The sequence below is a fragment of the Mytilus californianus genome, unplaced genomic scaffold (genome assembly GCF_021869535.1).
Source record: "Mytilus californianus isolate M0D057914Y unplaced genomic scaffold, xbMytCali1.0.p SCAF_17, whole genome shotgun sequence".
NCBI classification, from domain to species: domain Eukaryota; kingdom Metazoa; phylum Mollusca; class Bivalvia; order Mytilida; family Mytilidae; genus Mytilus; species Mytilus californianus.
In genome coordinates this window covers 2,266,162-2,288,656 of record NW_026262659.1, presented here as the reverse complement: position 1 = coordinate 2,288,656, position 22,495 = coordinate 2,266,162, and the positions used below count along the sequence as shown (strand labels likewise).

The following is a 22,495-nucleotide window of genomic DNA, read 5'->3' as shown; positions in this document are numbered from 1 at the left end:
AGGGCTAATAATGTAGACCTATAGAAAACATTTATTATTTTAAACAGAAAAAACTTATTAAAAAGGGAACGTTCTTGCAAAAACATCATATACATAGAAGTATACACCGATTCATTTGTATACACAAACAATGACTGATCAGATGACTTATGACTTCAAAATAAAGTATTGAAAAACATGCAGAAATTGTATTTATTCCACATCTCCTTATTTTTATAGAAATTGTATTTTTTTTTGTTTGGTAATCTGATTTTTTCTCAAATGCCTCGTAAACCTGTTTATTATAATAAAAAGGTACTATTTACATTTATTTCAGGTAAACTTTAAAAAAAAATGGAAAAGATAGAAACTCTAAATGCACCATTAATCAGGGGAGGCGATAAGCCGATATATCATGAAAGAGGAAGGACGCCAAAGATAATCTACTCCTCACTGAATGACACTCCGACATTGTCACCTTCTACATCATTCTCATCGCTCGACTCCGGGTTTATACATGGCGGATGTTCAACACCACCGAATGTTCAAGAATATTTCACTACAAATGGAATGGAGGAAAGTATCACGCATGCTAACACTCAAGTGAATCAAGTAATTCCAGAAACTTCTACACCGGTACTTACGAGAGCATCCATTTTAAGGACATCAAGTCAGCGTATGCATTCTTGGAGTTCGTCTCAAAAACAGTCTTTGGACAGAAAAGATTCAGTACGTTTCAAACTAAGTCTTCCACAAGAGTCACATGACAGCTCATTTGCTGATTCTGATTCTGACAGCAATATTGGATTTTATACGATAAATACTAAAGATCCGAAGGAAAAAGTTAAACGTAAGCGAAAGGTAAAAGAAACCACTGAAGGTTCCGATTGGCAACCCGTTGTGCAAAAATTAAAAGACAATAAAGAATCCGTTCGGCAAAAAATTAAACCAGGCTACGTGTCTCAGTTAAAAAAGATGTTTTCATCACAGGATGATTCACTTACTAAGGATATTGATACAAGTTCAAAGAAAAGTTCGCTCAAAAGACATAATAGTGCCAATGACGTTTCCAACAGATATTTGTCTGTGGCTAAAACTACTGTAACACCTTCACAGAGGACTAACTCATTAACTAACATTAACAATAGAGCGGACGTTTCTTCGTTACGTAAGTCTTATGACGAACATGGTGAGCCGTACATCCTACGTTCTAAATCAACAGAGAATCTAGCTGTTAAACCACAACCTGAAAAGGCCATATTTAACACAGCAGACAAATACGTCTCAGGTTTTGAGGTAAATTCTGATGAATTCCATCAAAGGCCATCTGACGATATCATAAGAGAAGGGCAATATCATCAGACACACAAAGATAAAGTGAACAATAGTAACAGTAGAAATAAAGGTGACCGAAAACCAGTACACAGGAAAAGAGTCCACTCAAATGGAGAATTTTCGGGAAAATCACACAATGTCAACAATACATGCAATCAAAGTATATCAAGCCCGGGAAGTTTGCGGACAAATTCTGTTGGCTCTGGAGAAAATACTTATAGTTTGCAGCGTTCGGTGAGCATGCACATACCAAACAAACATCACCTTGACACAAGGACAAATGAAGCTTTTATTCGAACAGGAAGCATGCGCACAACAGGTGCATTGAGAGATTTCCTTCAAAAACGATATCCCGACGAAGTAGACATTAATAAAGAATTGCATCAATCCGTAACGGTTCAAAGTTGTAAAGATAGAAATAATACAGAGGTCAACGATTTTGTTATGCAACCTGATTTCAAAGAAAAAAACGACTGGGAGAAAAGAACTCAAAATAAAATTGACAAACACAAGAACGAATCATCTGAAAAACTGTATTCACCTCGATCAAATCAAAATGAAAAGTCGATATATAGCCCTAGATTAGAAGACATAAACAGACAAACTGAAAATAGGGAATTACTTATTAGAAGTGTTCTTCATACAGAGGTAAACACAGAATATAAGAGAAACAATGACAATCTGACAAAAGTAACATTAAAGCCAAATGATAAAGCTCCTATACATAGGAATCAAATATTACAACGTAGCGTTAGTGAACGAATAGCAAACGCAATAACTGAAGGTAAAGATAACATTGAACAAAAACCAGTTGAATCTAAAAATAGAAGTTACGTGACAGATGACCACTTGGATCGGTCGCAAACTAAGGGTTTTGATAATGGACCCAGATTTCATAGAGCTGGGAGCAACCGAATAGCTAATAGTCCGAAACAAATCACACAATCAGTTAATGATAACTTCCAAAGATTTAGCAGCGAAAGAGTAAGAATTTCGTCAAAGCCAATAGAAAAATCAAGTTCACCTTTCAACAGAACAAATCCTAACAAATCGGCAACATCAGCTGATGCGTTAAAAAGTTTTTTACGTAAACGATACCCTTCACGAGAGGACGTATCAAATCATCCAAACATTGAACAATTCTCTGATAAGTCCGACGATAATAAAGAGGAAAGTGAAATCGATCGTCTTATCTTTAAATTTGGAATAGGTAACCAGTCAGAACGAAACTGGGATAAAATAACGAATTCTAAAATTGACGATTATGAAGACAAATTTTCGGAATTGTCGTCTTCCTCGCGTCAAATGGAACCTAGGCTGATCCAATGCCCTACTCTAATCCTAGAAACCCAACCGGTATATGGAAATAATGAAAACTTTCAAGAACGAGGAATAGATATACCGACGCCTATACCAGAAACCCCGTCTGATAGTACTCTTTATAAACATGAAAACTCTCTAGAACATAACATAGATATACCATTTCAACTATTTGGTAAATCACCTGAAAGTGCAAGTTATCAACAAAAAGATGCAGAAAGAGATCTAGCGGATACAGTAGATTCTTGTTATTTTTCTGATAACACTTTACCAGATTTGTCATCTCCACCAGTATCTTTTCGTCAAGAAGATTTCCCTTCACAAACGACAACTCTACTTGGTAAAGACATTTCTTCTGGACAACCTGTTTCATATTATCAACAAATATCAGAGCTGGAAAAACGATCACCAAACACGAAACATAAACCTATCAGTGAAGGAAAACCGACGCCTTTTCAAGAGAGACATGAAACCGAAAATGTCAGTAGTTATTTGAATGTTACACTGAAATCACCAAGCGTAAATGTTAATTATCCACACAATCAAAATACATATGCAATTGATGGGCCTGCACAAGCTAAAGGTATTATCTGCAGTGAATTAGGCTCAATGAAAATCAGTGCGCCTAATGGCGATGCAGCTAATACTCAGTATGTTACCAGCGTCGACATTTCGCCTTCGGATACGTGCATTAACATTGAAACCAATAACGACACTTACGACTTAGATGATATTTCCGGAAGATATACCCCGGATTTGTTACAATATTCTACAACTGCACAAGAAACTGCAAACAGTTATGAAACAAAAACGTCATATTTAAAAGTTGAATTAAGCTCTCCAAAGTATACAGAACAGGTATCATCCCTGTCTGAAAATAATACAGTGGAAATAATAAATGATCATGACAATAATAAAATTGTGGAAAATATAAATTTTGAAGAAAACACAGAACTACAGGTTGCAGATACTACGGTTGAAATGTCGGTATCACCTTTTAGACCTGTTGAAAAATGCGAAACAAATGGATTGCAGCTTATGGATTACCTTAAAGAACCATCGGTCTTGAGTAATCATACCAAAGATTTCGCTGTTGAGGAAAATGTCATACAAATTGAAGAACGTGTTTCATCTCACATTTTGTATCACGAACAAGATCAGAAAGTAATAAATGATTTACAATTGACTATGGGAACTGCTGAAGAATTTACTGAAAAAAGTGAGGAATCTACTGAACATTATAGAATAGTTGAACCTGATATTCCTTCATCAAAGTATCTTTTTTTGAATGATAATCTAAATACAACCGAAAATGAAATTGGTGATGTCTTACATATTGACCAGAATAGAAAGGACACATGTACCGATGTTATAAATATAATTCCGAAAAAGACTCCTCCAAAGAAACCACCAAGAAAGAAGAAATCCAACCCACATTTTGAAACGCTACCTCATGAATTCAAAGAATCCATTATAGAAACCTATGTCACTCCGTCGCCAATCAGCACTGGTTTAAAAGAGCCTGATTTTAGTTTTGATACTCCCGAAAAAAGTATTTCTACTCATGATATCGAACATAAAGCTACATGTCTTGCTGAACATGATAATGACAATTCAAAACAATTCCGATCTACGTCTGAAATTAACACTAAATGTTATAGTTATGTTTCGTCTCATTCAATTAACGGTAATGTGGAGTTGAAAAGTGAAATAAACATTGAGACATCTAAAACAGGTTTATCACCATCTCCTTGTTTAGAAGGATTGGATCGAAGAAAAGCTAGCAATGCAGATGTGAATGAAGCAACCTTAATCGATATAGATAACGTCTCTTCTGTGAATGGGGAGACCACTGAAAAAAATGTTGTTAATACCACTGAACTCCAAGATAGCGTCATGGCAGACCTTTTACAAAGAAATTGTGGGTATGATAATAGACAGTATCGAAATCACGGTACTATGCTGGAAAATAAAGCAGAAAGCGACATTAAACATGTTTATCGTACGGAAAGCGATGTTATACAGTTTACAAATTCTTACCAACCATCTAGTACTAATTATTCGAATGAAAATAGAAATGTTGATTTGACAAACACATACAATGATAATAATACTGATATAGTTAGTTTGTCGAGCGATACTTCGCCCATTAATCCTGATATTGCTAGATCACCTATCGATACACCACCAATGGATGAAGTTTTAAGAAATACGGAACAACAATTGTGTCAAACGTATCTAGATTTAATGGATACCTGGTTAGCAAAACGAACAAGGAACCGAAAGACAGATGACAACAATGATTCAAACAATGTAAAATCTGAAATAAATCAGGAAATTTTACTTAAAGGTTCTGACCAATCCGAATCGTCAGATAGTTCTGACCAATCCGAATCGTCAGATAGTTCTGAGCAAGACGATAGTTCTGTGGAAGGGGAATATATAGTAGATACAGCGATTGCTGATGAAAATGAAGTTTTAAAGGCTGGTCTGGAAGACCAGAATTTTGAAGAAAACTCTAGAGGTGAGATTACTCACTACGATGAAAATGGCGAAGTTATTTTTGGTGAAATAGATGAAATGAATGAAAGAGAAAGTAATTGTGATACAAATGAGGTGGAAATGCTTCAAATAAGAAGCGATGAACATCAGTACGAAACACAATCAGATGATCCAGGAACACACGAAAATAAAAACACTGAAAATACAGAGGATTTACGATCTGCCCTGAAACTGAATCTTGACTTTTTACAAGAGGCGGAAGATGAAGAAGAAATAGATGAAGACTGTCAAACATCTTTGCTTGAAGCTACAAATAAAGTGGATAAATTACCTCTTACAAACAATAAAGTAAATAAACATACACAAGATTACAATAATACGGAGTACAAAAGTAAGCGATCAGTTACATTTGATGTTAATACAACAGAAGAAAGTGAAGTCATTCACGCGTGTCCTACCGCAGGCTGTGATCATGTGACAGATAATTTTACAGGTAAAACTTTTACACCTTTAAATCCTCATCTAGATTATAAGGACCGTAAATTCTCGACAACTGTGGACGTACATACAACAGATTTGGATACTAAAACAATCGGTGGTGCATCTAACGATTCCAAAATAGCAATCATACAGGAATTAAGGACTGGTGCTACAATGCCAGAGAAATCGTCGGGAAATACTAACACCTCCCAAATGTCTGAATATAAAGGGGGTAAAAAGATAACGACGAAGACAACAAGTTCTGTTAATAGTGGTGGTTATAACGATGAAGAGCAGACAACACAAAAACGAAACCTTGCACTCTTGACTGATGCCATATCTAAACTAAATGGAGAAAATAATGACGATATTATACCTGAAATTAACCAGACGATCACCAAATTAAATGGAGGGAACCTAGTGATTACTACTCTTACACACCGGGTTGTAGAGGAGGAGGAGGATGGGGACAAATCAGATACGGCATCACTTCCAGTAGTTTCGGAGCCGAGTAATAGAAATAAATATATAGTTCAAGATCATAAAGGAGATACATATATGATAGAGGATATTACTGATGAAAGCTACGAGTACAGCACGTCTGATCATAGATACAGCTCGGAATATGAAAGTGCAAGCCCTAGAAGTGGCAGTCCGTCATATCAGAGAATTCATAATCTCAGAGCTCATGGAAATTCTGGCGTTGATTATAATACCGCCGAGGAAGTCATACTTAGTTTGTATAATCCGAATTCAATGGAATATACCGAAACTGACGAACGATTTCAGTCGGGACAATACACGAACGAAAGATTACGGCAAGGTCAAGGTCAGTTGCAGCCTTATGGATACAGTGACAGCTCTTCTAATAAACGGACCACATCGTATGAGTACGAAGATGGTGGTGCTCCAAACCAGAATCCGTATGGTTCATCGTCCCTTAAAACTGTTAAACAGTCTTACGAAATGTCTTCCGACGGGCCATGGGTAACAGATGGTAAATCTAGTTACGTTGGCTCCCAAGATGTGAACATGAAGAAGGAAGTGACAAATCAATCATCTTCGTACGACCAGAGTGGACTTAATGCTATGTCAGCAGCTTACATGGTGGAGGCTAATTCGTCCGTCCCTCCAATACCTCAGTTTAATCCTTATTATGTGCAACAGCCATTAATGTTGCCACCACTTCAGGTTCCTCAATACAACCTTCTCCAGCTAGAACCTATTCCCCAAAAGGTAACTACTGGTGTACAGGTGATGACACAACCTAAAGAGGAACATCAAATCGTTAATTATAAAGAGGAACATCATAGCGTTAAACCTAAAGAGGAACACACAATCGTGGCTAAGATTGATGAAACTGACTCGAGACAGTTTCAAGAACGACCCGTGTATAAATCTGTAGCTCTAGTCAAAGGCCCTTACGAGTCGCCAAAATGGCATACAGCAAAGAAACATCGTCCATATGAGCCACCGACAGACGAAGTTGACAGCGGACGAAAGTATAAAGTTGTCAAATCGAGTGCGTCTGAGGATGTCAAGGAAGAAACGATGGAATATGAAGAGACAACAAAAACTATAACAACAATGAAAACCGACAACGTCCAAGTCACTGGTGGACAATTTCTAGACCAGAATCGAAATATAAGCTCTATAGATGTGGGACATAATCGCCCGATTGCTTTTAATGGAAATGCTGAATTTATGGAACCGAGATATACGACAGAGAGAACTTTAAATGTAGGACGACCTGCTACCGAGGGTCAGGGTCGTCAATTTCGATCAACAGTCGAGGTCAATAGTGGTAGTAGTGGTAGACAGAAATCTTACGACCAAATGGATGGGTACCAATCGAAATTATCTAGTATACTAAACCACCAGCAACATTACCAAGGAACTCCGGAACCAGAAAGGAAAACATACACTGATGTTGACCGAGACATGCGAGTCGTCAGGGGAAACATACTGATTAAGAACAATTTCGATGAGAATCTTGATGAGTACAATGATAACATTAATATGTTTGACAATAAGTTTAACATGAGTAAGACCAATCCTCTATACCATAGTGATGAGGATATTTATAAGAGATATGAGGAGGAAAAGAGGATACAACAGGAGAAAGATATCAGAGACATGGAGAATATGGCTTTTGAAACTGTTGACAGATTTTCTAAATCCAAAAATGGTAAGTGTCACATATTTGATTGATTAAGTTTACAATTTGAAAAAAGAAGACTCTGAGCTCCTGTACACCTCTTGTATGTTGATGTTCGGATGTTTAGTTTTTGGTATACCAGGTTTTTGAAATGTTTGATATTCTATCAAAATCTGTTGTAAGGTAGATCAATACGACCATTAAACAATTAAACGGGTGCCACTAGCGGACGAGAACCAAGTTTTGAGTGGGGTTCATGCTTTAGGTTTCTGTTTTGAATTTTGTAGACTGTGTCTCATCATTTTTTTAGTAGAGTATGACGTTTACTTTGAAGTATATGTGTACTTGAAACTTTTTATCAAAATTAGTATACTTAACGCTTAAACCTGTAGACCTGTAGAATTGTTTTAAATGCAATATGTCGTGTAGAAAAAGGAGTGCCCCTATATGCATCTTTGATACATTGATTTATTTTTATTTTTTCCTTTTTGTGGGAATTGGGGATGAAATAAGCTAAAATTGCCAAAACATTTCTTTTTTCACTAATACTTATAATTATTTTGCTCACCCTAAAGTGTTGCTAAGCAAAAATTATAAAACTATTGTCATACATTATAATCTTGTTTAAATGAAGTTATTGAAGCAATTCCTGAGAATGACAAATGTTGAATATTAATAGAAGTAATATTAAAGATTACTGTAGATATTGACAATATAAGTTCACATAAGTACACATAATCTTCCTTTTGATACTAACGCGAACATCAACCCTAATTCCATTCAGAAAATATAATTGAATGCTAAGATTGTTATCTAAATTTCATTTAAATTAATGTGCTCTATCAATCTTCCTTACTTTAAAGTGTACAACTGTCATAAAATATGTACATTGTAATACATGTATATTTATTTTATTTGAGCGTAAAAGTTTGTCAAGTATGTCGGTACTTTATCAATGAATTAAATGTATAATGATGGGCGTGTGTTCGCAACAATGGAATTATATTGATGATATCTATATGTGCACTACCTGTTGCTTCAGAGAAAATTCCAATTACTTTATTAGTTGAACCATGGTTTTTACTTTATAATCGAAACGTCTTAGGTCAAATTTTTCTTTAAAAGTTACATCAATTTCAAAATAAAAAAGGTAGTCAGAGTTATTTCTAGACACAAATAAACTTTAATTTGGTGAACGCTCTATTTCGAATACTAGTAAGTTACTAAACTTCAGTGGATGTGTTAAGAAAGATCTGTACATAACAGATACAATCTGGATTACCATGAAGTACCCTGGGGGTCATGTGTCTTTGTCAATTGACGGTTACATAAGTTAAGATGAGTTTATAGATACGACTACAATGGCTAGCCACTTCGAAAAGAACTGATGAAAACTTCTATCCCTTTTGTAAGTGTGATATCCCCGTTGTGTAGTAATGTCGATTAATTATGTATATGTCATGTAGTGTAAAACAATTAAAATTTGAAAAAAAAATTAAACGACAGGAATCCCCCTCCCCCTATCTTTTTTTTTTAAATAGACAAATAAAGTTAAATTCAAATATCACTTATATCGAGCAGACGTATTGGCCCGAAAATTCGAAATTGGATGAATTCACGATCGGTTGGTTTGGACAAAACAATAACACATCAGTGCCGATGGTCTTATTACTGGAAATGTTTTGTTCTCAACCTCTGACTGAAATTGGCCGACGTTTAGGCTTGAGTAATGTTTTGAATTAGATTAAATGTCAGTTGTGGTTAAAACAAACGGATGTCTTCGTCTGCAACATTAAACTTTACCAATCTAATGTAATATTCACTGTAGTTTATGTGTTTAAATGTGCAGTTTTAAATGTAAACACCCTATAAGTTATGTAACCAAACCCACTGTATCCAAATTTTTATAAATACAAACGTTGTACACCAGAATTTGTATGTTTTATGTGGTATACATGAATATGCTCCTAAAATATGTGAAATATTTATAAAATATTATTTTGTTTTGTTTATATTTCCAAACCTTTTGGATGATAGTAAAAAAAATTGATTTAGTTCATAATTATTTGCGTTTATAAAGAAAACCTCTTGTTTTATCGAGAAACTAATGGACCTGTGGGTCACTATTTTGACAGATTTCAATTATATTCGATTGTTTACATATCTTCATCGTCTGATTATGCACGAACTATTTGCCACTGAACGTTAAGCAACCAACAATCAATCCATTAAAAAGCTAGGAAAAACATAAAGAATGTATGCATGATAACATCCAAAATGGCTACATCTGGCTTCCTTAAAAATCAAATATACAAATATCGGAAAATATATTTACACCGAATCTGTTTTTCGTGATCTCTAACTCTATATATCAATTTCTGTTTGAAAAACAAAAAGAAACTGACAATCAGAAATTTTACTATTATAACGAACATTAAATTTACTTGTGTCCATTCCATTTAATTACAGATTACTATGATTCAATAAAAGTTTGTAACTGAACCTGAGCGATAAAAGCATCTCATAATAATAATAATAATAATAATAATAATAATAATAATAATAATAATTCTTTATTTAAAGAGGGTTACACAGTTAGCTATAACACTAATCTTCCCTGAAGCCCTCATGAAATGCATTGAAATATAACAAACAAACAATTGCAAAATAATAAAACAAACACACACATAAGGAATATCAAATAAGAAATTGTTATGAAATATACAATTTTCAAAACAGGTAAAAAATGATGAATTCATATAGTATTGGCATCATTCAAATTACCTGAACAATATTTAAAGTTTAGTAAGCGTGTGAAAATTAGTATGCATATAAAGTTACACAGCTTCTTAATGTTCCAACAAGTAATTTTTTAAATCTTTTTTGAATGAGCTTGTACTTGAGGTTGATTTTTTCAGGGATATTGGTAAGTTATTCCATAAAATAGATCCTGAATATATAAAAGATTTCTTATACAGCTCTGTTTTGGCTTTTGGAACTTGCAATTTTTTGCAAGACGTATTCCTCAAACAATATTGGTTTATTTCTGGCATTTCTTAAAAATTTTCAGTTAAATATACAGGGGCTTCATTCTTAATGCATTTGTGCATCAAAACAGATTTATGGTATGAGATTCTGAATCAATATTTAGAAATTTCTTGATCTTAGAGAGTAAATGCATACGCGATCATATCACGTCTCCTTATTTTTGTTAGGCCTAAAGTACGAGAAAAATTGGAATCTTAATCCAAGTAATTTTTTTTTTTTTACTAAGACTTTTTTTTAATCCATTTTGTCCTATGATAACTATTTGAGTTTGACGTGGTTGAGAATTATATAGTAAAAATACAGGTCATTTTAGGGGGATAGGGGGAGAAAGATATTGTCAGTCTTAATGTACTAAGGTTTTTGTCTAGTTGAAATTTCTACAAATTAATGTTTTATTTTTCAATTTCGCTGCCTATTGATTATTATAATTAAGTAGAAACACCTGTAAATTAAAACAGTTTGTAACTTATACAACAACTATGTAAAAACAGTTCAAAAGGTTACTTTTACAAATTGTATGCTTGTGTAAACCTTTTAATATGTAATTCTTTTCATGTTAGTTAATGAACAATAATCTATACAAAGTTATAATAAATGATCGATTTCACTCGTTCTGTTGTAGAGATTGTTAAGATAAAACACATGTATTGTCAACACCTTAATATACATTAAATCCTACATGTATTTTATAAAGTGACACCCCACCCTGCAGATATGACATTTTTTATTGGAGTTACGATGATAAATTGTTTTTAATATGAGTGTACTCTCTAGTTTACAAGGGTAAGGCGTCGGAATGAACTGGGAAAATAATATTCTAATTATGAAATGCTCATCTTTACAAATTAGCTATGGTATAAACTGTCCAATGAACAGATTTGTTTTCTTACGTAAAACTAAAAAAGTCAAACTGAAAAAATGTCACACTATCTACGTCTTCTTTCAATAAACAAATAAAAAAGATAAAACCACGTGGTTCTTAACATTAAAACTCTCTTTCTGGTTAATTCGAAATTCCTAGGCTATAGTTCGAATACCATATTTACCAAAGGGAGTTCACGTGTACGGAATGAAATGGTCCAATATATTTTATATGGGAAACTAATACAACACTCGTATTGATGGAGGAGGGTTATTCTGACATTTCACAGAAAAAAAGGTGATAACTGTTTTTGAAACATGCATTTTCCAGTATGATTACGGAAAATCAACTATGGGTCATTAAAACACTGGTACTTTATGAGATCATAATCAATAGATCCATTTTGTTTTTTCCTGCCTTATTAATGCGCATGTTTAAAAATATTTTTTTTACCTGCTTACCATTTACTTTCTCGTCTTTTCTCCACTAACAAGTATACGTAATTTATAACAATGGCAGAACCAAGCGAGGATTCCTGGCACTAATGTTTGGCAGACTTGTACGTATAGCTTATTATGAAGTATGATTTTTGCTCATTGATGAAGGCCGTACGGTGACCTATAGTTTTTAAATTCTTCGTCATTTGATTTCCGGTGGAGAGTTGTCTCACTGGCGATCATACTACATCTTCGTTTTTTTTATATTTATATCCCTTTAAAATTTTAAATTACTGCTGACAGTTTAACTATGACTTTTTTACTGCCTAGAACTTTTAAAACTTTATCCATATGTTCATGATTCTCCTCTGGTTTATTGTCTCTAGTCAAAACATACGATTTGAAATATTAAGGAAAGAAAAGAAGAAAGGAAGAAATAAATAGACCGGGCAATTATAATCATGGTATAAGTTGACTTCTGTTAAAAAATCTTCCATCTGCATCCATATTTCTACTTTTGTACTTGAAAAACTTGAGATATTTGATGTATGTCGTTGTATGCCCCATGGCCAGTTGTGTATCATCTTAAAGTCATATTGTATTTGATACAGAAGGATTAATATCTGATCTCCCCTCCTTAGCCCCTAGGGATCTAATGTCTTTAATAGACAGTTATTAATGCATTTTCTGACCTTAAAATATACGCATATACATGTACAGGTAAATATATCTGCTACATGATACAAGGAATGTTGAAAATTCGTGTTAATTAATATTATAAATGAATCAATTCAAAAGCTTGAAAAAGTAACTGATGAACATTTGCATACGCCCCATGTTTAGTAAAGAATTGTGTGATTATGTGATTTTTGTGAACTATGTACATTTCGTATCCCCAATTCCCCTTGCATACAAACTGGATTTTGAATAATTGCAATATCTTGTAAAAAACTTGTGCTTACACCCAATTCATTTGAACTTTGATTGATAGTTGTCTCATCGGCAATCATACAACATCTCCTTCTTTTAATGTTGTTTACTTTGAGTTCGAATCTCAATATTATCTGTGATAGGTCCTCTAATAAAACTTGATTTTTTAAACAATAATTATGTGTTTATTTCCACTCCTCCATTTTTAGGTTTAACAAACACTGAAAACAGCTTCAGGTTGCCATACATCTCAATATTTACCAATATTTTCAAACGCAGAGATTTAAGTTTATTTGACACTTATTTTGCAATAAGTCAAGATATGCATTTTTAGGAAGGAGAACAAAGGATTTGTAGATTGGGTGAACATCGGACAACAGCCCCGAGATATAATGAGAAATATGAATATAACAATAGTGCTCTATTGCTGTTCTTCATCTTAAAAGTTATTTGCACATAATCAACGGTATGCCTAGGGGCCTCGGTGGCCGAGTGGTCTAAGTAGTTACTACTGTAATCACTAGCCAGTCAACACTGAGGTTGTGAGTTCGAACCCCGCTCGTGCCGGTGCACTCGACTCCAATCTTAATTGACTAGGATTGTCAGTTTTCCTATCGAAAGTCGGTGGTTTTCTCCGGGCACTCCGGCTTCCTCCACCAATATAAACTGGCCGCCACGATATAGCCCAAAAGCGGTGCTTAAAAGTGGCGTTAAAACACCAAAAATCAAATCAAATCAAATCAACGGTATGCCCAAGACTTATTTAATATATAAACCTCGATAACATCTTTTCATGTAAAATTCTATATGTTTAAATAAAAAAATTGATTAATTGATTGATTTTTGGTGTTTTAATGCCACTTTTAGCACTATTAGGCTATTTAATGGCGGCCAGTTTTTATTGATGGAAGAACCCAGAGAGAACCACCGACCTTCGGCAGGAAAACTGTAAAAAATCAATAGTTATCTTTTACGGTTAATATTCTAATTTTGTATTTTTGACATGTTCCTGTGTACCGTGTTCTAAATAAATAAATGAATCACAAGTTATAAATAATGAATTTAAAATTCACATAAGTGTAAACATCATTTCACATTAGTATATGCTTTGAATACATGTTTTGAAAGGGGACGTGTAGGTGCACACTATTAATAAAAGATTACCTTGATATAATTTGACAGAGTGGAACATTCAAAATACGATTGTATACACTCGGGTAGTCAAACGAAGTATTTTACTCCTACTTCTTTCTTCACTTTGCCTTTCATATAAAATCCTTATGTAAACACTGCATACCATGCATTTAATGCACAAATAACGTATTAAATCTGCCAGATCATTCTTTATTAATTCAAAATTTTATCTATGCTTGGTAACGCTTCGTTGTTGGGTGTCTGTATCACTGACGTTTGTTACATATCTTTTTTTTATTCATATCAAAATTCCTGAATATTTTAATGCAGCATATCTTAAATTATAATTCCTTTACGCCTCCAACGGTTTATGCAGCTTATAAAACAGGTATATACAATTATAAAATTCTAATATGACGTTCTTCTTTGGCTTTGTATACATACTTATAATGGTTTACTTTTATAAATTGTAACTTGGATGGAGAGTTGTCTCATTGGCACTCATACCACATCTTCCTATATCTATTATGTTCTAATTCCAATAAAACATGGGTTGCACGTGATTGACGTCACAATTGAAATTTTGAATTTTTGAATAACGCCGGGGATCAAAATGGACATTTTTGTTGGTGTTGCTCGCTAGGAAATTAAGTAAAATCATTCTAGGAGTAAGTTTAAATTATCTGTTCATTTTCTATCGTTAAACTGTTGATTTTCTGTAGCGTATTTGGTTCATCAAATCAAAATGGCTGCCTTTCGAGCGTGTATTATAGGTCCGCTTCGAAGTAAAAAAGTCAAAAATTTTCCTATTAGAATCGAAATAATTCTATCATGCCATGCTCTATGCTCATTTTAACATGGGCAGGTATTATATTTGTCAACATTTAACACCTCGCTAACGCTCGGTATTAATATATTGACAAATATAATGCCTACCCATGTTAAAATGAGCATAGAGCATGGCATGAATGAATTATTTCTCAATTATATCTGAAATTTGATTTTACTTTATGTAGTAATATATTTCTGTTATATCACTGTCCCATGGTTGGAAGAGGTTTGAGCACGTAAAAACATTAAAATTCCTGCCCAATACTTGATGTACGTGCTCCAAACCATATAGGAGCCAGTAATATACTGTTGCTCTAGATCTCTTACTATAGAAAATAGGTCCCTTACTTAGATTTACTGGCCTTTTACAGCTTAACTTATAAAGGTCTTTACTAATTATTGGAAACGGTAAAATGTGTAAAACACGATCATTTCTCCGTCTTCTGGCTTGAGGTGACCAATTATCATCTTGATATTTATAATTTTTATCTTCTTTGATTTTTTTCTATCATATTTGCATCAAGCATACATAAATGAATAGGATAAGAGGGGTTCAATCATATAAACATAAATGAATAGGACAAGAGGGTTTCAAGCATATAGACATACATGTTTAACCCCGCCACATTCTGTATGTATGTGCCTGTCCCAAGTCAGGAGCCTGTAATTCAGTGGTTGTCGTTTGTTGCTGTGTTACACATTTGTTTTTCGTTCATTTTTTTTTGTACATTAATTAGGCCGTTTGTTTTCTCAATTGAATTGTTTTACATTTGTGATTTCGGGGCCTTTTATAGCTGACTATGCGGTATGGGCTTTGTTCATTGTTGAAGGCCGTGCGGTGACCTATAGCTGTTAATTTCTGTGTCATGCGGTCTCTTGTGGAGAGTTGTCTCATTGGCGATCATACCACTTCTTCTTTTTTTATATACATGAATAGGGGACGAAGTTTTAAAGCATATAGAGATACATAAATAGGGGACGAGGGTTTCAAGAATATAGACATACATGAATAGGAGACGAGGGGTTCAAGTATATAGACATAAATGAATAGGACAAGAGGGGGTTCAAGAATATAGGCATACATGAAAAGGTGGACAATGGTTTAAAGCATATAGAGATACATAAATAGGGGACGAGCGTTTCAAGCATATAGGCATAAATGAAAAGGGGACGAGGGTTCCAAGAATAAAGATATACATGAATAGGGGACAAGTGATTCAAGCTTATAGACATACATGAATAGTGGCGAGGGGTTCAAGTATATAGACATGCATGAATAGGGGACAAGGGCTTCAAGCATATAGACATACATGACTAGTGGCGAGGGATTCAAGCATATAGACACACATGAAAAGGGGACGAGGGTTTAAAGTATATAAACACACATGAAAAGGGGACGAGGGTTTAAAGTATATGGACATACTTGAATAGGGTACGAGGGTTTAAAGTATATAGACATACTTGAATAGGGGACGAGGGTTTAAAGCATATGGACATACATGAATAGGGGACGAGGGGTTCAATCATATAGACATACATGAATAGGGGACGAGGGTTTCAAGAATATAGACATACATGAATAGGGGACGAGGGTTTCAAGCATATGGAAATAGAAATTATAGACATACATGAATAGGGGACGAGGATTTCGAGCGTATGGACATACATAAATAGGGGACTAGGGTTTCAAGAATATAGATATACATGAATAAGGGACGAGGGTTTCAAGCATATAGACATACATGAATAGGGAACGAGGTTTACAAGCATATAGGCATACATGAATAGGGGACAAGGGGTTTAAGAATATATAAATAGAAATTGTAGACATACATGAATAGGGTACGAGGGTTTCAAGAATATAGACATGCATGAATAGGGGACGAGAGTTTCAAGCATATATGCATACATGAGTAGGGGACGAGAGGTTCATGAATATAAACATACATGAATAGGGCACGAGGGGTTCAAACGATTGATTGATTGTTGGTTGCTTAACGCCCAGTGACAAATATTTCATTCTTGTTTAAGACGAACGAGTGATTCAAACATATAGACATGCATGAATGGAGTAGGATTCAAGGTATCCAATCGTATAGACATATACGAATAGAGCAGGATTCAAGGAGTCCAATCGTATAGACACAGATGTAGTGGGGACGCGGGGTTCGAGCAAATAGACCCACACGAAAAGGGTCGAGGGCTTCAAACATGCAGACAAAGATAAAGTGGGAACAATGGATTCAAGCATATACGTACTTGAAGAGGTTCGAGGGCTTCAAACATATAGACAACCACGAAGAAGGGACGAGGAGTTCAAGCTTAGATTTACATAAAGAGGAAGTCTAGCTCAATGCACTAACTATGACGAAAACCATTAAAACTATTATGTGCTATTATATAAGTTGTTTTGATGCAAAGCAATTACTAACACTTGCAAAACTTTAATCAAGCATGGCGTGTCACAAAATATAATTGTTAGTTGTTAAATTATCTTTAAGTTTTCGTATCTGTATGCATTTAGACAGACAAACATTTGTTGACGTAAGTACGTAGTAAATTCAAGTGACCAGACACAAATAGGTCAGTGTGTCCATAAAATAAAATTATTTGTTTGACTAACAATAAAGGTTAAAATTTTGAATACTTAAACCGCCACGATTGAAGACTACATTCAGATACTGAATCGTTAATCTCTCAAACGTTTAAATTCCATGAGGTCAAACATAAGTCTATAAATTGCGAAAGTTTATAATGAAACGAAAAAGTATAGAAGGCACGCATTCAAAGCCGAAATGATTGAACTACGAGTAAAAACCTTCAGTGTGCACGGTTCTGAAAGTCTGTAGGTAATTTGTTTCCGTTTGAATATTACTTGTTTGACTTTTGAAGCTCTTAGCATTAACAGGCAGTATTAAAACAAAAGATGCAAAATTTATTCCATACAAAATGGCCGTTTTTCTGGATTATCCCTCATAATTAAGTACAATCGAAAATTATAAAGCTTGTTTACTGATAACTTATTACTGTCTGGGAGTAGAATTTTATCATTCATTACTATCTGTTATGAAATGTGCTTTTATCATGATGTTCATTATAAATGTCCAGAAAAACAAAAATCCGACAATGAGAACAAACTTGTATGACTTGTAGAAAAAAAAACATATAACATATATACGTCGCGGGGGCAGATCAAATACATATTCAGGACGGAACATGTTTTGTACTAGACCAGCACACTGAGTCGAATTTTTAATGTGCTAGTTCATGTGACAGTCCACAGGAAGACATCTTACTAGGAAACATTATTCTGACTCCGAGCCGACCGATCTTTGCCCTCACTCCTTAAAGCGCGTGCTTAGCGGAGAAGCAACAAATACCAATTTTAAAGTCTTTGGTACGATCCGGCTTTGGTTTGAACCCATGATCGAGCACGCTACCACGAGACCACCAGGTGGTTCATAATTATCTTGACAAATCGATATAACTAAATATACATGACATTTTATTTTGAGGGGGGAGGAATGGAGGGTACTACATTTGACGACGGAGTATCTTTTACGTTTTCGATTATTAGTATTTCTAACAATTTCCTCCATTACAGTGCAGTTCATTGGACTAAAATCAAGTTCTAAATGCAAAAAAAACACCAAAAAACAAAACAAATGTCAACGTATTTTTAAACATGTGTAATCCTCCTAACCGTCATCTTATTAGCAGGGTCATTTTGATATGCATTTTTTCAAAACTCTCAATTTAGTTTTAAAGGAATTATTAAACAAAACGTCACGCAGATTTCTTTTCATTCTAAAAAACAAATACATCGGCTACCGTCTTTCCAATGTTTCTTAAAAGCAAAATTAACCAAACTGATGCAAAGTTGAATTTATGTTTTTTAGTTACTCGAAAGGCTGGTGATGGTGAGAGACGAAGGGCACCGCGTTCAAAACAAAACTTAACCAATCTACTGCTTGCCAGACTCTCCACAATGGACGCCAAAGACATTCGACAATCCTTGGACGTCAAACACCACCACGAGGATATTTATGGAGATCCACCACTTCAGCAAGCAGACGGCACGAGTTCGAAATTGATCACGACTTCAAATTACGATACAGTTACCGAAAATGTTGACTTGGAAATGAGAGATGGAAAAGCTATCATCACGGTTATAGTGACAGCAGAAAGACTTACACCAATCGATTACGAGTTCCATGTTTGGCGGAAAAATCAAGCAATTGTCACGCGGGTTGTCGAAATTGATTTCTACGCAGACGAACAAAGGCGCGTGTTGTATGATCGCGTGATGGATCGCGTTGATGACGAAGGGTATGCAAACAATAAAAGATATAGTCATTATACAAGACGTAAGCCAATGGAGGTCACGTTATCCAGTCAGGATACACTTGATTTGTTTAATGAACTGATGGAAGCTACGGGAGGGGAAGGTGATAAGGAGGACATCACAGTTAAAACAAAACGGAATAAAACTCTCCTCCCGGAAAACCCTTTCTTATATTGATGTCAAAACGAGATGGAACAAGAACCAGCCTCCTGTCAGAACATCTCGATGTATTTTTGATGACTTTGTTTCGCTATTTCGTCCTAAGTATCAATACTCATACAGACTATATTATGACATGTCTTGTACCATGCAGACTACATTATGACATGTCTTGTATCATGCAGACTACATTATGACATGTCTTGTATCATGCAGACTATATTATAACATGTCTTCTGTTACAATCGCATGTGTTTTGGATAGTGCTTTAAAATGTTTTATAAACCATTGTATATATATATATTGTTGTATGTGATATTAGACAAAAATGTATATTTCAGCTATGTTAATGGTGCTATGTATATAAAACACAAACAGACGTGTATTGTAAATTCATGTAGCAATATTTAATATACAAAATAAGAAGATCCCTATACGCTATTGATTATTTTGTTATTTATTTGTATATATGTACATGATACTGGTAATTTATCAAATGGTCAGATTTTCGAAAATAAAAAAAAAACTTTTTGATAGAAAATTTTATTAGAAGAATTCTTAACTGTATTTTTTTATTTAATTTTCCCTACAGACATGCATTTGTAGAAGAAACAAATATGCATATGTTTATCAGATTTATTTAGCATGACAATTGAATTGTTGAAGTTTAAATGGTTATAATGAAAAAGTAAAAATCCATCTTGAAGTAGAGTAGCATGAATATATTTTGATATGAAACGCCACCATACTTGCCAAATTGTACATGGGTCTTTGGATGGATTGTTGTTTGTTTATAAGTTATATACGGCATTGAAATCCTCGTGATCAATGATATATATTGTATTTGTTATCAAATTTTGTTTTTATTGCTTGATAAAATTAAATATAAAATTATTAAAAACATTTTTACCATTTTGAGAATCATTGAAGTACACTTTCAAACCAGCACATAGAATACCATGCAGGCAGTAATATTGTATCCGGGTACAGCCTTTTGTGTCCAAATGTGCGGTTGTCAATATTTAGGTTTCGGCTAGTATTTTTGGAGTCATGAACACAATTTCTAGCGCTCTTAGTTTGATAATGTACAATGTGTGAGGAATATCCCCTAATTTTGGGTTAGAAGACACTAGTACAAAGGTCATGGACACACCAGCCATTGATAGACTGACATTAGGACAAATGTTTTGTTTCCAGATAATATCTTTGGAACCATGTCATTCCTTTACCAAATTTTGCTTACGAGAACACCTTGAATAAAGAAGATACATGTATTGTCTTTTATGTTATTAGGTCGAAGCTCAAGATCAGTGTCTATAGATATTTTGGGAAAATTTAACAGTATCTTTTGAGCCAGAATTTTACAAATCTTTTATGCATAAAAGATTGACATTCCGGTAAAGTATTTGTTTGAACCATTGATCTGATCATTACCAAACTTAAATATTGTCTCTTGGTTTAAACTCGGTTGTTGTCTCGCCTCCACGAAGTCGCGGAGGAGAGACTAAAGCCTGCTGTTTTTGTTGGCGTCAACAATTTGTTTAAGTCTGTAATAAGGCCGTTTGAGGGGAGTCGGGAAGGCGTCTAGTAGTGGGTGTGAATCATATGTTGTACAGTATTACATATGTACCGGGAGTTAGGACGGCGAATTATATACTCTGTACAGTATTACATATGTACCGGGAGTTGAAAAGGTGTCTAATGGTTAGTGTGAGCCCCTGAAATAAAATGAGATATGCGATAATTAATCCTTTAAACTGTTTTAGGCCTGACCTGACTGTCTACATCCTTTAGTTTTAATCGTTTCTCGTTCTCTTTCTCTCAATACATGGTCAAATAGTGACCATCAGCATTTGGAGGCAGAATCGTTTGGTGGTACATAGTGAGCATTTGCAATGCAATCTAATGTATCATTTGGTGGACTGCTGAACCCCGAAGGTTTTATCTGCTTTTGACATGTTTTATTGTGTACACATTTATCAATTTATACAGCTGACAAACGCTGTAGATTTTACCAAAACTAACACTAGTAAATGATTAAAAGTCAGAAACGCCCATTGTCTTAACATCGTCTAAAATGTCTGAACATTTTATTAAATATGCTGTCTCCTTAATAAGTATTTAAGTAAATTCAGATGAAGTAAAAAGAGATAATCTCTCTTCAGACATTTCGTTTGCAGTCAATCCACTTCTGTTTATTCCCATTTTAGATGTTTATATTTGATTGTTTAGCACATGGATATATAATCTATGCTAAACATTCTGAAAATTACTGAATAGATCTTAATTGGGTGTTATTGAAGTGTCTGGACAGAACTTGTTTGAAAATGGACTGAATTGGACAGTTGATTCGTATGTTATGATGGTACACCACTGTCCAAGGTACGTGGTAGGATGATCGAGTTTTAGACAACAAGTAGTCAGAATTATGATTTTTATCAAGTGAAGTTGCATTTTATACTTTTTTATTTACTTTTGAAACTGTATTAAGCAGAGGTGTATTATACATGTTTCTATAATTTTTGCCCGATTGATACTTTTTTCGACCGATCGATTACTTTTTTTTTATAATCAACGTATAGTTTGTTTGATTAGGTCAGTAGTGAAAATTCAACTGTTGCGTCAATATTTCTTCATTTCCTATGAATTTCCTATTCCGGAGTCACGAAAAAAGGCGACCATGCCTGATGATGTAACATATAAAGAACACATATTTTTGCAATTATTGAAAAAAAAGAAGATAAAGTTTTTTTATATGTAGTCAAATATCATTAGAGAAACAGATTCCATCGGTGAAACTCATGCAATACGATATTTATCCCGACTCTCAACAGTTAATAGGACTTGGCTATTTGTTTAGGTCATATAGCTGTTCAACAGTTTACTGTTTCGGTTCATACATCCTTGGCTTTCAAATATTCAGCTTTGAGCGTATCTGATGAAGTTAAATCCAGAAAAGCGCTTCGCTTTTGCAC

At 34.4% G+C, this 22,495-nt stretch overlaps 1 protein-coding gene across 1 annotated transcript; it reads left to right on the top strand.

Annotated features, from left to right (window-relative positions):
- Nucleotides 1–316: 316 nt before the first annotated feature.
- On the top strand, nt 317–20,425 carry LOC127726223 (putative uncharacterized protein DDB_G0282133). The gene is made up of 2 exons (XM_052233534.1): nt 317–7,804; nt 18,916–20,425. The coding sequence occupies exons 1-2, from the start codon at nt 550–552 to the stop codon at nt 19,536–19,538; spliced, it is 7,878 nt and encodes a 2,625-aa protein (XP_052089494.1). The 5' UTR covers nt 317–549; the 3' UTR covers nt 19,539–20,425.
- The last annotated feature ends 2,070 nt before the right edge of the window (nt 20,426–22,495 follow it).

Coding starts and splice junctions, on each gene's coding strand:
- LOC127726223 (XM_052233534.1), top strand. CDS start 550: ATGGAGGAAAGTATCACGCATGCTAACACTCAAGTGAATCAAGTAATT. Junction 7,805..18,915: donor ATTTTCTAAATCCAAAAATG/GTAAGTGTCACA, acceptor TATGTTTTTTAG/TTACTCGAAAGGCTGGTGAT.